This window comes from Chelonia mydas, chromosome 7 (genome assembly GCF_015237465.2).
Source record: "Chelonia mydas isolate rCheMyd1 chromosome 7, rCheMyd1.pri.v2, whole genome shotgun sequence".
NCBI classification, from domain to species: Eukaryota; Metazoa; Chordata; order Testudines; family Cheloniidae; genus Chelonia; species Chelonia mydas.
The window spans coordinates 87,697,420-87,717,485 of NC_057853.1; the positions used below are offsets into that span (position 1 = coordinate 87,697,420).

General features: G+C 36.5%; 1 protein-coding gene across 4 annotated transcripts in view; it reads right to left on the minus strand.

The window, feature by feature from the left end:
* PRKG1 (protein kinase cGMP-dependent 1) overlaps nt 1-20,066 on the minus strand; it is an 855,891-nt gene that overhangs the window by 291,516 nt on the left and 544,309 nt on the right. For all 4 annotated transcript variants that reach the window (XM_007071587.4, XM_007071586.4, XM_043551314.1 and 1 more), the window contains one exon: nt 11,296-11,401. In XM_007071587.4, the coding sequence (XP_007071649.1) occupies nt 11,296-11,401 (106 nt within the window). The remainder of the gene's footprint in view (nt 1-11,295; nt 11,402-20,066) is intronic.

A 20,066-nucleotide genomic window follows, 5' to 3' on the forward strand; every position in this document is an offset into this window, starting at 1 on the left:
TTAGGCTATGTATACACTACCGCGGTAGTCGACCTATGCTATGCTACTCCAGCTACATGAATAACGTAGCTGGAGTCGACATATCTTCGGTCAAGTTACCGCCGGGTCTACACCGCCAGGGGTCAACGGGAGATTTTCTCCCATCGACTTACCTTACTCTTCTCGTCGGGGTAGAGTACAGGGGTTGACTGGAGAGCAATCTACAGTCGATTTGGCGGATCTTTACGAGACCCGCTAAATTGACCGCCGCTGGAGCGATCTCTGAGCGTCAATCCCTGCTGTAGTGTAGACCTGTCCTTAGGCCCCTAGCTTACATACCAAAAAACTCACATCACAATCTCTTTTCAAGCTATTCTATAAGGACCTGAACGGGCAAGATGCTCAGCACTTCCTGAGAGGTTTTGTGGGCTCGTGGGGAGTGGAGGACGCTCAGCACCTCACAGAATCAGGCCTTTAAACTAAACATAGGTATAGTCACAAGCATCCCCTACAGAGGTCTCCCTCATACAAATCCTACTCCCAGATTCCCATTTTCCAGCACAGCCTTCTTCCTCCCTCCAAATATTAGCCCAACTCTTGTACTCTTTTCTAACAGATATCCAAATAATTCTCAGTCCCTACTCTTTCCACCCCCCCCCCACATTATAACTCATTAACATCATTCCCTTTGAACATACACCTCAGTCAGTTCCCTACCTCACTCTCACTGCTGCTCCCTTCTCTTACCTTTAAAGACTGGGACTCAGCAGATCAGTCATCCTCTTAGCTGAACCTCATCAGCACACTCGTTGCTTATTTGCTGTTTGAATTTCAGGCCCAGATGCCGTCTGGCATGTATACCTTGTACACAGTAGTTTGTAGGGCTGCTACTAGCAGGTCAGGTGTCTGTACCAGATATGGAATGGCTACAGAGATTCCTTCCCAGCCAGATACACAGGATATATTCACTATGAGAGCCTTTAAGGCACTGCCAGGAATCACTGTTGTGAGCTTAAACTATGTTACACTTGGCACCAGCTAATGCCTGAACAGTATAATACAGTTTAGCATTCCATTACTTCCTCCACTTCCAATGGTAGTTTTAAATACCTACCATTTCCAAAATTTACTCTATCACGCTATCTTTAAAATTCAGTATAGATCAGTCTGTTAAATGTCTCTGAATCATACTGGTTTTCTAATTACACAACCCGAATATGTAACAACTGATCTGGCTGTCCATTAGTTGCAACAACTGGCTGTGGTTAGTTTGGAAATTTTGAGTCCTTTTCCTGTTCTGCATCTGCCATCATAGAGTTTCCTCACTTGATTATTCTGAGAAGCAAACTGTAGAGATTGACAGTTTCTGCTGAAAACTCTACTGTCAGCCTCAGTCACGTATGATCTGGGCATAATCTATAATAATTCTTTTTCTTTATGATAGCTTGAGTTCTTCATCTAGTTTGACACAAACACTGTCACCAGGTTCTAGACCTGGCAGCTCTCTGAGTGACATCTGTTATAAAAGTGTTTGTAAGGTCTTTTTGCCTTTTTATCTGATTTTGCCACTCTGGAGATTGGAAAAGAACTTATGTCAGAACAGTAATTCTGAGTTGTCTTCCCTTAGGAGTTGTGCTGGACTATATCTAGTAGGTGTTACAGGTATTGATCTGTAACTCAGAAGAGCAAGGGATGGATCGTCTTGCTCTAAGATTTTTTTGACTGTTTGTACAGCTTGTGGTTAATGTGGGCTGCTAGTAATATCATCAAAATATTATTTCATTTGGAATAACAAATTCTGATGCAGTAAATTGTGGTTCATTGTCCATCACTAATTGTTCTGGAATAGCATAGTAAGCAAAAGTGCACTTCAGTTTCTCAATAACACTGCAACATCTTAAGTGAAAAACAGTCCATTACAATCAAGTAATAATGTGCTCTGAATTTGCATAAATCTGCAGCTAATCTCTTCCAAGATATGTCCGGTAGAGGTGTTTGTATCCTGTATGGTTCACCATTGTCTCTTAATTTTATTTGTCGTGGATCTCCTTTCAAAAATCCCATATCATCAAATACTCTGTTAAATTCTTCCAGCTTTCTCACTCACACCTTCATGGCTACCACACCGTAGCTGAGAAAGTCGGTGGTCTTTGATCACATTCACGCTGAATGGAGAGCTTTTGTCTTTGTAAGCTGTTTCTATGAAGAACTGGCCTCTGCAGTTCAGAATACCTCCAAGACTAACTAATCAAGGCTGTGTCTGTTGATTTTAGCTCTGGCAGGGGTGGAAGGTGATTGTAAATCCCTTCTGAGATGACAATCAGATCTGCTCCTAAGTCAGTTTTAAAGTTAGTAGTCTTATCATGAATATTAAATTTCGCTCTCCAGGCAGGCTCTGTGTCACCACATGATAGACCCCAGAAACAATGGCTCTTGATTGTCTATGATATTAGTCCATTTTCTGACAGCTTTCATATGGCAAACAGCTGTAAAATGACCATATTTTGTACATTTATTACATCTTGTGCTTTTGGCTAACCATACACCTGTTGGGCTATATATTTTTCCATGTCTGGTACATTTATTTTGAAAGGCTTTGTAACTTGTCTGGAATTTCTTTATAGCCTCACGGCTTTGATGGTAACTTTTACCACGCATGCAATGTCAGTTTATAGATTCTAAACTAATTTCACGTTTTTCAAGTTGCTCCTGCCTTTTGTTCTGCTGTTTCACAAGTTCAGACTGCTTTGCTATTTGGATTGCTATGGGTAGGGTTAGATCACTCTTTAACTGGAGTTGTTGCAAAAAGGTTCTTGTCTGTTAACCCAATAGCCAGCCTGTCTCTGACATTTTCAAGTTTTGCTGTCCCAAAATCACAATGTTCTGACAATGCATGCAAAGCTCTTACAAAAGGTTTAGCATTTTCCTTTGTTTCTTGAATTTTCTGGTGAAAACAAGCTCTTTAATAACCCACATTTATCTGAGGTATGCAGTATACATCAAACATAGTCAGAAACCTTTCATAATCATCTTTGTAACTGTCTTCTTTAAAGTCAAAGGATTTAAAGTTATACTCTGCCTGCTTCTCCATAGCATACATTAAAGATACCTGAATATTTCCAGTTTCCTGACGGTGTTTTGTAGCAATGCAAAATCTTGCAAAATACTGCTTTCATGCTGTCCATGCTAAAGCTCTGTGGTACACTGAGGAATAGCATATTGATAAGATCCTGCAACCTTTGTTGCTTCCCCCCACCCTTCTGTCTGCAACTTTTGTTGCTGTTTTTCTCATGTTTCTGTTCAACTCTGGCATTCGTTTACTTCTGCCATCATATCACGTTCAGCAGATTGGAGGACCACTACTAGCACATCAGACTTCTGTACCAGAGCTTCCTTCACAGTGAGATAAACCAGACACATTCACTATAAGATCTTTTCATGCACTGCCAGGAATGCTTATTTGTTATGAGTTTAAGATATGTTACACACATAGTGGCTGAACAGTATAAGACAGTTAAGCATTCCATTACACAATCCCATGCAGACTTGTAGTACCAGTAAAAAGCTAATTTGAGAACTACAAAACCAAAATGGGTGCTTCTTCCCCTGCAACATGCCTATTTTCAGTAACCGTAGCTGAAATATATGAATTATCTAAAAGAAAAATAAAGGACTAAGGTCTGCAAAGATGTATGTATATGTTTACCTTTACACCCTATGAGGAACCCCAGTGAAGTTCCTGGGATTCCTCTCTATGTGAAAAGTTTAGCACATGCTTAAGTCTTTGCAGCATCAGTGCTTACATCATATTTTTACTTTACCTAAGTAAAAGAACCTTTAGGTATAATTGATATAGAAGAAACCATTGATATGTTGAAATATTTGGTCACACACTTGAAACTGATACCTAGGTTTGCTGTATATGAATCACTAACTTTTTGTTCTGAGGTTTGTTGAAGGATTTTATTGTGGGGCTACAAATTCAAGCTATGAAAAATTCTAGTGGATTTCTTCCTTTATTCAATAGTCCCTCTGACCCAAATCTTCTCTCATTTCGGGTCACCATTTCCTTTTTATAATTTACAGGCACTTTAGTTAATATTTTATGTTTATTTTACATGATTAGGCATTTTGTGCTTGTGTGTGTGTGTGTGTGTGTGTGTGTGTGTGTACACAGTTTTAATTAAAATAATTAGACACAGAACACAACTCATAGTTTCATTGGCAATACTTATTTTTCATTTATGGTGAAAATAAGCAACAGCACCAGCAGAAATTTGCTTTATTTACTTTCCCAAAAGTCTGGAGAAAAGGCAATTCTTCTTCCAATTTATATGCAGAATTTTTCCTACTGTAGTCATTATTAATTTGGCTAAGATACTTCTGATTTAAATTGGCTTAGTTTGGTTGGTATCTATAGTAAGTGAATATACTTTAATTGCCAGTACCTCAATGACTATGTAGATTTCTGTGCAGTGTTATTGTAGCCATGTTGGTCCCAGGATTAGAGACACAAGGTGAGTGAGGTAATAACTTGTATTGGACCAACATCTGTCGATGAAACAGATAAACTTTTCAGCTACACAGAGCTCTTCTGCAGGTCTGGGAAAGATACTCAGAGTGTCTCAGCTAAATACAAGGTGGAACAGATTGTTTAGCATAAATAATTAACAAATAATATAAGAGACCATTCAAGGTAAAGTGGCTCTCTAACACCTCTGCAGTCAAAGGACAAAAAAGGGAGGTTAATGGGTTTCAGATTGTTGTAATAAGCCATAAATCCAATGTCTTTATTAAGACCATGATTTTTAGCATCTAGCAAAGTTATGAATTTAAGCTCCCAGTCTGACCTTTTGAAGGTGTTGTGCAGATTTCCTTTGAGGATGAGGACAGAAGTCAGATACAGAGTGATCATTTTGTGAAAAAAGTATTCACCCACCCAGAAGTGATTAGATGTTTTTGCCTTTTATTATTTTTCTGTGTGAGTTCATTTGAAAGTGTAATGATTATATGGTTTCACCCATGTAGTTGTTATTGGGGCATTTAGTGTACAGGATGAGGTACACCACATGTTGTGACAGTATGTGTAGGTCCCATGGATCAGCATCTTTCATTGACTATCTTAGATGGCTCCCTGCCTAGCATGCTGGTTGTTGTGGATCACATTCTTACGCACCTATCTTTCCCCATTCATTGTATAGGGAGCGTAGGTGCCTAACTCAGATCAGATTTTGTGGACTGTGTTATTGCTGTCCCTGTGATTTTTCTAAAAGTTACGTATTGCAATATTCAGTGTTGCAATGCCCGAGTCCCTTTGTAGATCTGGGCTTAAATAAATATTTCCTTGTTTCTTGCATAAAATCAGATCAATCCTGCAGTTATTTCTCAGATCAAGCTTGCAGTTGAAGCCAATTTGGCCTGAGAAAGGACTTCAGGATTGGGATAATATCAAGAAAGAGTGCTAGAACAGAGTATTAAATATCAAAACCACATTGCTTTAGTAACATTACAATGGTGACATTAATGTTGCAAAGCCAGAACATGAAAACTTCTGAATGACACGACACTACTGATTTTCATTTTCTTTTTTATTCTCTGTTAGCATTATACCCTGGGGCTTATTTATAAGAAATCAAGATTTTTAAGTATAACTTCCTTTAACTTTCCAATCCTAAAGTCAGATTCCTTCCTCTAAAGGTTACAAAGAACATGTTCAGTTTATTCTTAGGATCTGTTCCAGACTCTTGGATGACTCAGTGTTTACACAATGGATCGGAACATTTAGGCATCTTTCATGGAACATTTAGACAGTTTTTATAGAAGTACAATATTTACACTTCTGAGACATTCTAGTCTATTGGGAAGTAGATATTTGTGCTACTCCTTAAAACTTTTATAATTTGACTTCTAGCTACTGTATATTTTTATAAAAGAAGTTGTGTATTCCTGCTATAGTTTAATTTCCATTGTAATCTTCTGTTTTCACCCCCCCAAAAAAATAATTCAGATATATTTACCTTTTGAACAGATGTGTCCTATTCTTGTTTCCTGCCTAAAAATGAGTTTTTCTTACAAGCTTGAAAAAAATCCATACAGCTGTTTGTAAGATTTGAGATAGTGGAGAAATACATTTTTACCTGTTAAACAGATCCATAAAAAGATTAAGTTTTAAACCTGATTTTCATATAGATGTAGTCCTCATTGAGGATCATTATGTTAACCTAGTTGGTGTGGAATGACATAACTAGAAATAAAATATACCGCAAATAATTTACTAAACTATGCAAATTAATTGTGAAAAAATAAAATCCTTAGCAGAAGAACTTTGACATAAGTAATTGCTGCATATGCAGAACTGATAAAGTCAAAATGAACCATTTTTGCTTTATAAATTTTAAACATTATTTAGATTTTTGTTATGAACTTTGGCCCTGACCCTATTATGAGATTCAGGCGGGTTAAGCCTAGAGTCTGCACAGAACTCTGACATCGCACAGAACAAGCTGCAAAATCAGGGACAATGGGGAAGACCTTTAGTTGGTATATAGTTATAGCTCTATTGAAGTCAAGCTGAGAACCTGCCCCTTAGTTTTGAAAATCCCTTCCTTGAGCGTGTATTTATAGACATACCATGAACTGCTGGAAACCTATGTTTATAAATGAATAACTGGTGTAACTTTTACTCTTGCATACATACAAATATGTAATTATAGGCCTGAAAAGGCCTCAAAGAGCAAGGCCTGCAGGATCAAGCCATCTTACTTACACTGAAATGAACTGCAAACCTCCCCCATTGACTTCAGAGGGATCAAAATGATTCACATAAATAGCCATCATACTATGCCCTACATACCTGGTTTCACTCAGTAACTCAAAAAGGTACTATCACTAAAATTTCTGAGTCATTAGTATTTTTGTGTCTCATCTTTGTGAAAACCAGTAACAAACCACCGAAAAAAGAAAAAGAAAAATCTTCCCACCAACATCACCTCAAAAAGATAAGTAACATTTATGTGCATGCTGATTTTTCCCTTTTTATTTGGCAATCATTTACTTTCCACTTCCTTTCTGGTGATATAGAAACCGGCATGGGTTCATTTTATCTCCTTCTATGATGCACACAATTTAGGGAAACAGCATGTGTTAATTACCACAGATTAGAAGGATAAAAGTCAAAAATGGGCACAAAAATCTTTCTGTATGTCCTATAAAATATTTGCTATTTTAATAAGTTATCAGCTGAATAGCATATTATTGTTATACTTGGAGATGTTAATGGTTGCCATCAATCAAAAAGCTGGTTAAAGCTGATGGGTGGTACTATGCACCTTTCATTCAGGCTAAATGGAAGAAGAAATAAAATGCCCTATTGTGTGGTGACAGTTGAAACTATAAAAGCCACCACCCAAGGCCTCAGCAGCATGACAAGGCCTGAGTAGAAGCTAAACCACATGGTCTGAGGTGTTTTCCTGGGGACTGATTGCAAATCCAATACAAGGGCTGGTGGATTGATTGGTTGCAGCGATGTGCACGAGGGGCAGAAAGCAACTAGAAAGCCAAGGGGAAGTGAGAAGAAAGCAAGAAAAGCAGTAAGTGTGGCCCTGGGAGAAAGTCAAGAGAAAGGATTCTTTTGGGATAATACTTTCTGGAAAGGCAGGCTTGGATTTCTGAACAAGGAAACTGCCCCCTTTTGTTTGTTCCTATGGAATTCAGGAAAACAGGACTTTGTGTTCATTCTTTGTAAATAAACAGAATTGCACCAGAACAATAACCTGGCTCATATCATCAACTTCTCCTAATGGAAACAACCCAGCCAGACTCCAAATATTGACCAACCACTTGAGGCAATTGTGGTTTAAAAGGGGAAACATTATTTAAAGAAAAAGTATGGAACACAGTGGATTTCAGGTAGGTCAAATTGTGAGTATAATACTTTAATTTATTCACCAAAAGTGTAATTTCTATTACGTTTTTCTGCGAAGTAAAACTATGTTAATTAAGATGAACACTGTCATATTTCATGACTGTAATGTCACAGCAATGAACTGTAACTTTTTGATAACACGAAACCATAAAATAATACTTTATTATTACTGAATTCATGTGAACAAGGTTCCACTTGAAAATCTGTGTCAGAAGAATTGCCATTGTGTTTTTTAACAAGAGTTTTTTACAATTAATTTAGTGACAAAAGCTGTACAAATGAAATCTTCATACCTTCATCTTGGGGATTTAAAGTAAAGTTTCCTTCATTAAAAAAATGAGGATTGATATAGCTTAAAACACAATGTTCTGTATGTTTCATTAAAAATAAAAAAAACTGAAAAACTTTAATTTTACTTGTGTTGAGCTTGAGATAAAAGTGGGAAATGAATTTGATGACATTTGCGCAAATAGCTTGTCTCATGCTATAAATGATGAACAGATAGAAACAGCTGTAAGAATGCTAAATATCAACTTTTAAGGCAAAATATATTTGCCTGCTTTTAAATATCATCCCCAATAAGAATGAATACACAGTGCACCACACTGTAATGGGCTGCAAGAAAAAAAACCTCAGAAATAGTATGAGAAAGCTCTTCTCAATTTCTGTCTCACACTGCTTGCCTTCAAATTAAAGCTGGGCAGGCTCTATAAAACATGCATCCAAATTAATCTTGACAATCTTCTTGAAAAGCTCTATTAAAGCTCAAAGCTTAAGAGCTTAACATGTATATAGCTTATGCTTTGAAAAAGAATCAAAAAGCCTTAACTTCAAAACTGATCTTACATTCATCTACTTTTGTAATCCACTGGAATACATAAGGGTAACATTTAACATCTGGGTTCATGGTTTTAGAAAAATCTTCAATATGGTGACAAAAAGTTAGAGATTTTGTTCGCTCTCTCAAGAAAACTTTTGTAAAGATGGTAACATTCCATGCAGGGGGAAAACCTTATGAAGGAGATAAAACCTCATGGGGCATAATGAAACAAAGAAATGAATGATACAATGTTTGTAGAAAGAAAAGACAGAAATATAAGAAGTGAAAACGTTGAGAGACATGGTAAATGTTTATACAATAGAAAGACTTAAAAAGCAGAGAGTTAATTCCCAAAACTAGTGAATTATTGAGAAATTAGAGGATTGGTAGGTAGAGCTACCCACCCACTAAATCAGAAAGAGAACCAAGAATGGGGGAATGAAACAACCTACTGGCTAGGCTTGCAAGTAGTTCTTAGGAAGCTGGCAACTCCCAGTGTACTCTCAATTCCCTCTTGCTACATATTTTGTCCTACTTGGAAGTTGTTCAGGCCAGTTAATTGTTTTTTGATTCCCAGTTGAAGATATCTATGGGGGAGATTTTCAAAGGCACATACGGCAGCTAGGTGCCTAGCTGCCATTTATGTCTCTGAAAATCTTTCCCCCCACCACTCCTGCCATGAGTTTAATTACAATATTAATCTGTCAGCTATGTCACTCCCTGTCCTTTGTGGAACTATTCCACCTCACATTTATTGTGAAACTGAGGCATTCTGAACAGACTGTCAAATTCCTACACCTTCCCACTGTGACAACTTTCCCTGTTTGTCTAAAGTCATGCTGAACTATTTCTGCTCCAGTTATGGATCTTTGTCATTGTCTGTGCCACCTTGATTTGCCCGCCCCTTCCCTCCCCCATTATAATACAGTCTTTAACTGTATAATTACATACTATTTTTCCCCCACAGGATCCCTTCTTCTTCCAGAGTCCTCATTTGAATTTTCCAGAGTCAGTTCAGCTTACCTCTACATACATTATATTTTTGAAAGAAAGGGTAAATGTATTTTATATGGTTTTATAATCGTACACTTTAAATGTGTGAAAATGTGTAAATGTGTAAATGTAAATGTAAATGTGTAAATGTAAATGTAAATGTGTAAATGTGTAAAATGTGTGAAAAGTAAGTCAGAAACAAAGTAAATTAACCACATGAAACTGTATAATATAAAATATTTGTGATCTCAATGTTAGCAGCCCCACTATGTTACAGTATCAAGAAGTATATATCTTGGTAGATATATGTTTCATCTTAGAACAAAAGAAAAAAAAGTAGAGCAGAAAGGATAATTTGTCAATAAAAATGTCTATTCATCAGAGACATTGTTCAGTATTTATTGCACTACTTTTTACTGTTCGCAATACTTCTGTATCATATACTGCATTTAATTAAAAGGGTCTGGTTTGGAAATACCTTGTAAATAAATTTAATCATAAAATTACTGAAATAGTCATGATTACTTCTGAAAGCAAACTGAAAAACAATCAAAAACAGCAATTAAATAAAATTCATTTCTTTTTGGAAGAGGCCAAATCTGAGAATCCCTGCTCACCCAAAACTTTATGAGGAGGAGAGAAATGGTGATTCCACCATGTATTTATTCAGCAACTCAGTCATAGCATCCAGTCTCTCACCAGTTCCTTGTATGTGACACACAGTGACAAGGACGAGCACTGGAATGGAAATGATTCAGTAGCACTAAAGTCTATGGGAAAGGTTGTTGTCTAGGAAAAAACATGTGATGAAGTATTTAGTGATTAAGTTGCTACCTGTAATCTCACCCTGACCTCAAGTGGTAAATTTCCAGAAAAAGAACTGCAGAGTTTGGCCTTTTAAAACTTATTTCATCAACATAAAACTGACTTCATTCTTTATTGCCATAATATACTTAGTTATTGGGGCATTATGCATTACTAAAGTAAGGCAGATTTATGATGCTTTGAGATGGCTGCAGAAACTGAATCAAATTTGTAAGATTAAATTCAGGTTTGAAGAAGAAGACACAACTTTATGTTAGTCCACTGACCCATTCCCTATAGAAGCCTATACAACAAAACTTTGTTTCACTTGCCTTTGTATCTGTTTGACAGAGGAACAAAAATGCACTTTAAAATGAATGATTTCCTAAACAGCATATAAACTAGATTTTTTTCTACTGGGAATTCATGTATATATTATAATTATAATTCATTTCTTTGATATGCATTTTCTTTAATGAAGTAGTTTTGAATGACTCTCATAAATGTTCAGTTTTAAAATGCAAACTGTGTTTTGGTGCAATTCTGATGTGGTCCTCTTTGCAAATGATGATGCAAACCAATAACTTACAATTAGAAGATGAACAGTGATGAGACTACTATCTCCAGTGTTCCTCCTTTTTTCTGTATGATATGGCATATAGGTGGTTTAACAACACATTAGAAGAGGAGACAATCAATACACTGCACTCACCAAAAGCCATAAGTGAGGACAGGAGTTTTAATGTATTTTTCAAAAAGTAAACATGTGCCATACCTTTTTAAAAATTCCATATACTCAGTATGCTTGATGAGGCCTGTCCTCATCATTATTGTTTGAAAACATTGCCGATCAATAGCCCAAAGTTTCACATTTACGAGAGCTGGAAAAAACAAGACAAGGGGAAAATTTAATTAGCAAATCTGAAATGTGAAAAACCTTTTGTGAACTGCAGAGGAAATTAATTATTCATGAGAACACGGAAATTACTAGCTTTTACAAACTTAAACTATTAACATAAAATTAATCTACTGGGCAATGGACTGAACATGCACAATCCAAAAACAGATCTAATTTTACTCAAAGATCTCATCATCGTATGTGGGTTTTTGGGAAAATGCCTTAGGAAGAACTGTGTCATCTGAAAGTGTTGGAGAAATACACATAGGAAGTTTTTACAGTGTATGGTGAAGGAAAGGAAAAAAGGGGCTCTATTAATCACTACAATAAGTTATGTCATATACACTATTACTGATACCACATGATTTGAGAATTGATTTAGACTTATCCATGATTTAGAGGGAGCAAAGTTAAAGTAGGATTTGATCCTACTGCCATCAAAGTAAATGGTAAAATTTCCACCGGCGTCAAAGGGTTTTTCAAGAACCCTGTCCTACTATATCTTGATGTTAGAACACTTTTAAAGGGGATGGGGAAACCTGATTTAATGAGGATTTATCCCCCAAACTTTGGTTTCAGTGTCTATGACAAATTCCAGTATTTCTCAATCATGGATTATTAAAACACATCATATGCTTTATAGCAGAAGTCCCCAACTAGGGAATGAGGAACACTTGTAGTCCACAAAGCACTTTCATTCATCCACACAGAGCTGGCTGGTCTCATGGTGCTGACTCTCTTTCCTATTCTCATCTGTCAAATTGCATTATGAGACAGCTAAAAGTGAATTAAATATTTTTCTTCAGAGGCAAATGCTGTAGTTGCCACAGGGATGTCTCACAATCATAAATGAGAGGGGAGAAGGTCTACACAACAGGAGCTGAGGTGGCTGTACAGTGGCCATGAGACCAACCTCTGTATTAAGAAGCACCTATACTATGATATTTCTAAAATTCCTGCTGTAGACAGATTAAATGATCATTTGTAGAAATTATTTGTGAAAGTTTAACAGTGACTTCAGAAAATGTTCACTACAATGAAAAGTATTACTGTTGTTGCATGTTCAGACAACTGTACTGTCTTATGGAATAGGAGTGCTCAACGTGAGAGAGGAAAATAAGTCATATTAAAGTTGTATTCTCACTTGAAGTGAAAGCACAGATGCAGGCTCCAAAATGGTCCTCTGAGAGTATCACCTCTGACTTGGTTTAGATAATAAATTCAAATTTCATTTTACATACATTAACTTAGAAATTTGGTTATAAAAAAATTTCTAATGGTGCTGCGCTTAAATAAGAATACGTAGAGAATCAGAATTCCTCTTTAAAGAGCACCACTTCTACTTTTGCTTTTGGGAAGTAACTCAAGCAAACTTCATATCCAGTAGAGAGAAACTATGGGAAATGGAATTAGGTATAAAGAATTCACAAATATTCTTGTGAATAAAAGCCATAAAATCACTTAGCTGATATTCACATCTCCTCTAATTCACAAATATTCATATTTGTGAGTTTTATCAACTATAACATTTGCAGAAAGCAAAAGCATCACAAATACCAGCTCAAATATTTATGAGAAAATACACACCTGCAGTGCTGTAGTGGCCATGTTGAAAATTTTTATTATTTTCACATTAGATTAGTATATAGGGACAAAATTAGAAAAGCCAACACACAAAATGAGATTAAACTAGCTAGAGACATAAAAGGGTAATAAAAAAACATTCTACAAATACATTAGAAACAAGAGGAAGACCAAGGGTAGGCCCGTTACTCAATGAAGTGGGGGGGAGGACACAATACCAGAAAATGTGGAAATGGTAGAAGTGCTAACAGGCTTTTTTGTTTCAGTTTTCACCAAAAAGGTTAGGAATGACTGGACATCTAACATAATGAATGCCAGTGAAAATGAGGCTAAAATAGGGAAAGAATAAGTTAAAAATTACTTTGACAAGTTAGATGTCTTCAAGTCACCAATGCCTGATGAAATGCATCCTAGAATACTCAAGGAGCTGACTGAGGAGATATCTGAACCATTAGCGATTATCTTCGAGAAGTCACGGAAGACAGGAGAGATTTCAGAGGACTGGAAAAGGGCAAATGTAGTGCCAATCTATAAAAAGGGAAATAAGGACAACCTGGGGAATTACAGGACAGTCAGCTTAACTTCAGTACCCGGAAAGATAACAGAGGAAATAATTAAGCAATCAATTTGCAAACACTTAGAAGATAATAAGGTGATAAGTAAGAGTCAGCATGGATTTGTCAAGAAAAAATCATGTCAAATCAACCTAATAGCTTTCTTTGACAGGGTAACAAGACTTGTGAATGGGAGGAAGTGGTGGATATGGTATATATTGACTTTAGTAAGGCTTTTGATACTGTCTCACATGACCTTCTCATAAACAAACTAGAGAAGTACAATCTAGATGGTGCTACTATAAAATGGGTGCATAACTGGTTAGAAAATCATTCACAGAGAGTAGTTATCAGTGGTTTCCCAGTCAAGCTGGAAGGGCATATCGAGTGGGGTCCTGCAGGGATCTGTTCAATATATTCATCAATGGCTCCGGTTCTGTTCAATATATTCATCAATGATTTAGATAATGGCATAGAGAGTACACTTATAAAGTTTTCAGAAATATCAAGATGGGAGGGGATGAAAGTGCTTTGGAGGCTAGGATTAAAATTCAAAATGATCTGGACAAACTGGAGAAATCATCTGAAATAAATAGGATGGAAATCAATAAGGACAAATGCAAAGTACTCCACTTAGGAAGGAACAATCAGTCGCACATATACAAAATGGGAAAGGACCACCTGGAAAAGAGTATTGCAGAAAAGGATATGGGGGTCATAGTGGATCACAAGCTAAATATGAGTGAACAGTGTAACAGTGTTCACAAAAAAAACCAAGCGTCATTCTGGGATGTATTAGCAGAAGTGTTGTGAGCAAGACACAAGAAGTAATTCTTCCACTCTACTCCGTGGTGATTAGGACTCAAATGGAGTATTGTGTCCAGTTCTGGGTGCCAAATTTCAGGAAAGATGTGAACAAAACAGAGGAAGTCCAGAGAAGAGCAAAACAATGATTAAAGGTTTAGAAAGCATGAGCTATGAGGGAAGATTGAAAAAATTGTGTTTGTTTAGTCTGGAGAAGAGAAGACTAAGGAGGGACATGATAATGGTTTTCAAGTACATTAGAGGCTGTTACAAGGAGGAGGGAGGTAAACTGTTCTTGTTAACCTCTGAGGATAGGACAAGAAGCAATGGGCTTAAATTGCAGCAAGGGCGGTTTAGGTTGGACATTAGGAAAAACTTCCTAATTGTCAGAGTGGTTAAGCACTGGAATAAATTGCCTAGGGAGGTTGTGGAATCTCCGTCTTTGTCTAACCTGCTCTTAAAAATCTCCGAACACCTGTTAGGGATGGTCTAGATAATGCTTAGTCCTGCCATGAGTGCAGGGGACTGGACTAGATGAGGTCCCTTCCAGTCCTACAATTCTATGATTCTAGATTAATTCAACAAGTATGGAGGTGTGCAGGTAATCTGTGATCAGAAAAAGGGGCTCAAGACTTCTTATAAAGGATAGGTCATCTAAACATCATGAGGGAGAAAACATTGAATGTCTCTTCAAAAATCAATTGCATCTAATCTGGCACCACAAACTACATGCCTTCATCTTAATTATATGGTTATTGCATGATGTCACTACAGAGCAAAGTTAAGGTTGTTTGGGTGCCTTAATTGTGCACTTCCATATTTTAATATTTTGGATTTCTTTTAAGTTTAAGCTTAACTCTGAATTTCCTTGGTTAATAATGCTTGGATTTTGAGATAATTATAATATCTCTAATATATTTTATGTACTCTCAACCATAATTCCACTTTTATTTATTTTTTGTCTGGGAGTCCTCAAAATAAGTTCCTACGTACTCCAAATTCCCAATTCTAGTCAAATGTAATTGAGAATGTGATTTGCCTTTCTGCTAGGCATCGTTTCTCTTCCTGAACAAAACACATTGCTCTCATTCAAACGCAGAATTGTCAGCCATCAGTAAGAATATAAAGAGACAGTAAAGAATTATAGTGAACTGCAAATAGAGAAATTCTGAAGGCCATAGATATTGCCAAAACCATATGAGTCATCGTCCAAGAATGAAAATAAAATATTAATGTGAACAAGAAGAGAGTATGCTCACTCATGATTTTGTAGTGCATAGTTCTGTGGATCTCATCTTCCGAGGTGCAGAGCATCCACAATTCCTATGACTTCTGAAAATAAGACCCTGTATGTCTATGTGACCAAATGTCCAGATGTCCAGACCAAATGTGACCTGAACGCCAGTAATGCTCCAAGATTACACATTTAAATGCTTTAGATATGTGCAAAATAAAACAATTAAAGTTTCATGTAGACAAGGAAGCAATTGCTTTATCTGGTAATAGTTATTAACAAATACAATAAGAAAAGGAGGACTTGTGGCACCTTAGAGACTAACCAATTTATTTGAGCATGAGCTTTCGTGAGCTACAGCTCACTTCATCGGATGCATGCTGTGGAAATCGCACAAGACATTTTATACACAGACACCATGAAACAATGCCTCCTCCCACCCCACTCTCCTGCTGGTAATAGCTTATCTAAAGTGATCATCAAGTTGGGCCATTTCCAGCACAAATCCAGGTTTTCTCACCCTCCGCCCTCCCACAAACAAACTCAGTCTCTTGCTGGTAATAGCCCATCCAAAGTGACCACTGTCTTCACAATGCATATGATAATCAATGTGGGCCATTTCCTGCAGAAATCCAGATTCTCTCACCCCCTCACCTGTGAGCTGTAGCTCACGAAAGCTCATGCTCAAATAAATTGGTTAGTCTCTAAGGCGCCACAAGTCCTCCTTTTCTTTTTGCGAATACAGACTAACACGGCTGTTACTCCGAAACAAATACAATAAAATTCCCGGGTAATTGCCATTTGCATTCACACAGTCTGAATTAATCCAACCCAGATATAGGTCTTTATACCAGCCTATATTTTATATATGTGTACCCTACATCATGTCAATAGTAGTGGCTGACTCATCACATTGTGTGTCCAAAAGGAAGAGAAAATGGAAACTGCTGGTAACAAATGAAATTGCTGGGACTTCGGGCTTGTCTGTCTGTCAGAGCATATAGATTGCGGACAGTTGGGGGTTGAATCAAAGCACACTAATGAACTGTCAGTGTGCATCAGCAAGTTCCACAGGGACAGTCACATCTCAGCTTCATGTGATCAAAATGTTCACGTAGACTAACCCTTAATTCTTGGCAGATATGAGCTAGTGTTACAATTTCTGGTAGAGAGCTAATTTTCAACAACGTACAGTTTTTTTAAAATATCATCACTCTTTTTGAATGAGAAGTACATTTGTGCATCATTTTATTATTTAGACCCTGAAATTCCCTTATATATTAATAAGCAATGCATATTTAAATCTTCAATCAATCTATAGCGATGAGAGCTCTTCGACATACAGATACAACCAATAGTTTAAAAATACAATTGAATATACTGCTTTTAGGGAACTTCCATTTTTATTTTGTTAAAATGTCTGTTATGTTAGTAATGTGTCCATTAGCAGTAACTCTGTTATTTATTTATTATGATGTCCTAATCAATAGGAATGACATTCACTTGCTACAATGGTTAATTAAGAATTCTGTTATCCCTATAACGAAACCACCAAAAGCAGCATTTACAAGGTTTTAGACTCTCCAAATTATGTTGTGGAAGTACGTTCTTAGACTAGATCTGAAGTCTTTTTACTTCAAAGACAGACATTCAAGAGCTACATTTTAATATTTAGCTTTTTGTTGTCAAATGTATATGAACAGTCTGCTGGGTGATGTTGGACAAGTAATTTCGCCTCTCTGTGCCTTAGTTTCTCCATCTGTAAAATGGGATACTGATATTGATCTCTTGTGTAAAGAGCTTTCATATCTACTGATGACAAGTGCAATATAAAACATTGGTATTACTTTTTTTTTTATAGTTACCAACATATTTCAGTAAAAATAGTGCCGTACAGGCCAAGTAAAAAAAGAAAACTAATATGAAATTGGCATCTATTTTCTGGGTGTTCGATTCTCTCTGATAAAAGATACAAGTAATATAACTCATTTTTATAGAGGTTACTTGCCTCCAAAGGGGAGGGAATAATTCACAGGTTGTTTAGCAAATCAACAGGAAAAGTCTGAAGAATGCCTCCCTATTCTCCATTCTTTGCTGATTATTTTAGTCACTTTGTTTCATCCTCCATGTTCAGCAAAATCCTGCTGTGTAAACTCATTAGAAGCAGGAAAAGATGTCCTTCTAAAACAGTCACTTTCTTTTGGAAATGAAAAAGCAGAAACTCAAAAATTTAAGTTATCTCCTCTGTCTGGCAATTTCAAAATTGTTTGTATTTGGCACATTGTATGGCTGTCATTTATCTTTCATGCTTAGATTTTCAATGCGTCATTGAATGTATGGATACTGGTATGGTGCTGAATTGCAAAAATAGTGATGGAGTGAATATGGAATTAGAGGATAGACTGTGCTTGCGTATGTTTTACATTGGATTAAGAAGTGACTTCAAACTTTGCATTGAGCTTTCCATATTTTGTATTGTAGAGTTAAAAACATTCACCCACTTACCTGTTCCTTAGAAACCATAAGAATTCTTATAAGTATGTGAAGCTATTTTAAGGTGTAAATCTAATGCTATTTAAATAAAATCAAAATTTTCTGCTATGATAAAGTCATTTGCTGTCAAACTGTTCAAAAAAAAAAAAAAAAACCTATTTCATTTTCTTAGCAGCTTGCTATTCACTTTAAAAGTCAATATAGGTTTGCCCTTACAGCATTGAACTATACAAGTGAAGCTTTCTTTTCACAACGGAGACACTGTAACCTCTCCATGGTTATAGTTTAATCACGTGTTCCATTATAAACCTGACTTTAGCTCAGGAGGAACACAGTAAAACAATCCAGTATAATTTTTGTATTTATGTTTGTATATCAGGGTGAACTTTTTCTGGAAAGTATAGGCAAATTGGACTAGGCTTTTAATAAGATATGAATGTACAAACATTTTAGTTCCTTCACCTTTGGAAATTTTACTAATGTTTTTGTGGCTTGTAGTACCTTAAGAACAACTTAACTAGAAACTCAAAACGTGTTTCAATTTGTTGGCTTTAGTAAGAATTTATAGCCTTTGGATAATTTGAGGAGATTGGAAGTTATTTTTAAATGTTCCATGGAGTGCCTAAAAGGTGCATAACAGCCACAACTATTTATATCGTCAAAAGTAATTTTTAAATGGATATTTAATGTTTTTAACCTTGTACATGCATCATGTTTAGCAAAGAATCCATAAAAAAAGATTAGCATAACATACCATCTTTCATCAGTTTTCTTGATGTCCAAACAACAGCACACTTTCAGAGAGCAATGTAACCATCTGTGACATCTATACATATGTTCAGGGACATTAGTTTTGTGAATCAAAGAGTTAAAATGTAAGCCAAAGATCCTGTGCCAATAAGCATGCAGGTGGACCTCTGCACCTGTGTAAATAGGTCCACCCTCATGGTTCTCAGTGCAAGATCAGGGCCTTATGCCATATCGCATTATTGTAAGACATGCAGGATGAAATCCCTATCCAATTGCAATCAATGGGAATTTTGCCATTGACAGCAATGGAGCCAGGATTTCACCCACAGCCTTAAATTAAAAGAAGGTAATACTACTTTACAGGCTTTTGGGTCTTAGTCAGTTTAGTTCTGATTTTTCTAGGTCTCTTCATCCTCCAGTGTAATCGACTCAGGAAGCCTTTGCATCTAAATGGAGCCTCTACAGATCCTCTCTCACACATCACAATGTCGGGGAAAACAATGACAGCCTGATGTAGAACAAAAAGACATGTGGGAAAAGGGATACAAGGTTGACAGTAATAGTCCATGAGGTTGATTTTCCCCTTCTTATTCTTGTATGAAAGACTAGAGTTAGAACTCAACTTTCTTTTATGTACCTTTGTCTTCCAAATGAATACACAGAATTTAAAAGATATAGTTGTGGGACAACTATTATTTGATAGTTATTGTACTACTGTTAATTAAACAATACTATTCTGATATCAGTATGTATATAAAATGTATTTCCGCAGAGATTACATAAACATTTCAGAAAAATTCAGTGTTAAAATATGAATGAATTAATTTAATATTGACATTTAACTAATGGGGTGAGCCAGCTTTTTGGCCAGATGTGGCACTGCAGGTGAGCTCTACCTTACCTTCCCCCATCTGGGTGTCAACCAATCTAGTTGCACAGATCAGGAAAATGAAAAGCCAAAACAAACTAGTCAAAAGAAATATGTCTCCTTTAATGCAGCCCCAGGCAAGGAGCACACGTAATAACAAATCAAAGGCCCTTACCTCAGGACCCAGGTTCAGGTCTCCCAAAGTAAAAGTCTAAAACAAAGTCTCTGTGCCTGGTCAGGTTAACCTTCCAGAGCTGGAAAGAAATCACCACCCAGCTCTAGCAGACATATTTCGTCTAGCTGTGATTGAATTGGTGCACTAAGAATAGAACGTGGCTGTAGGATGTGGGATTGACTGAAT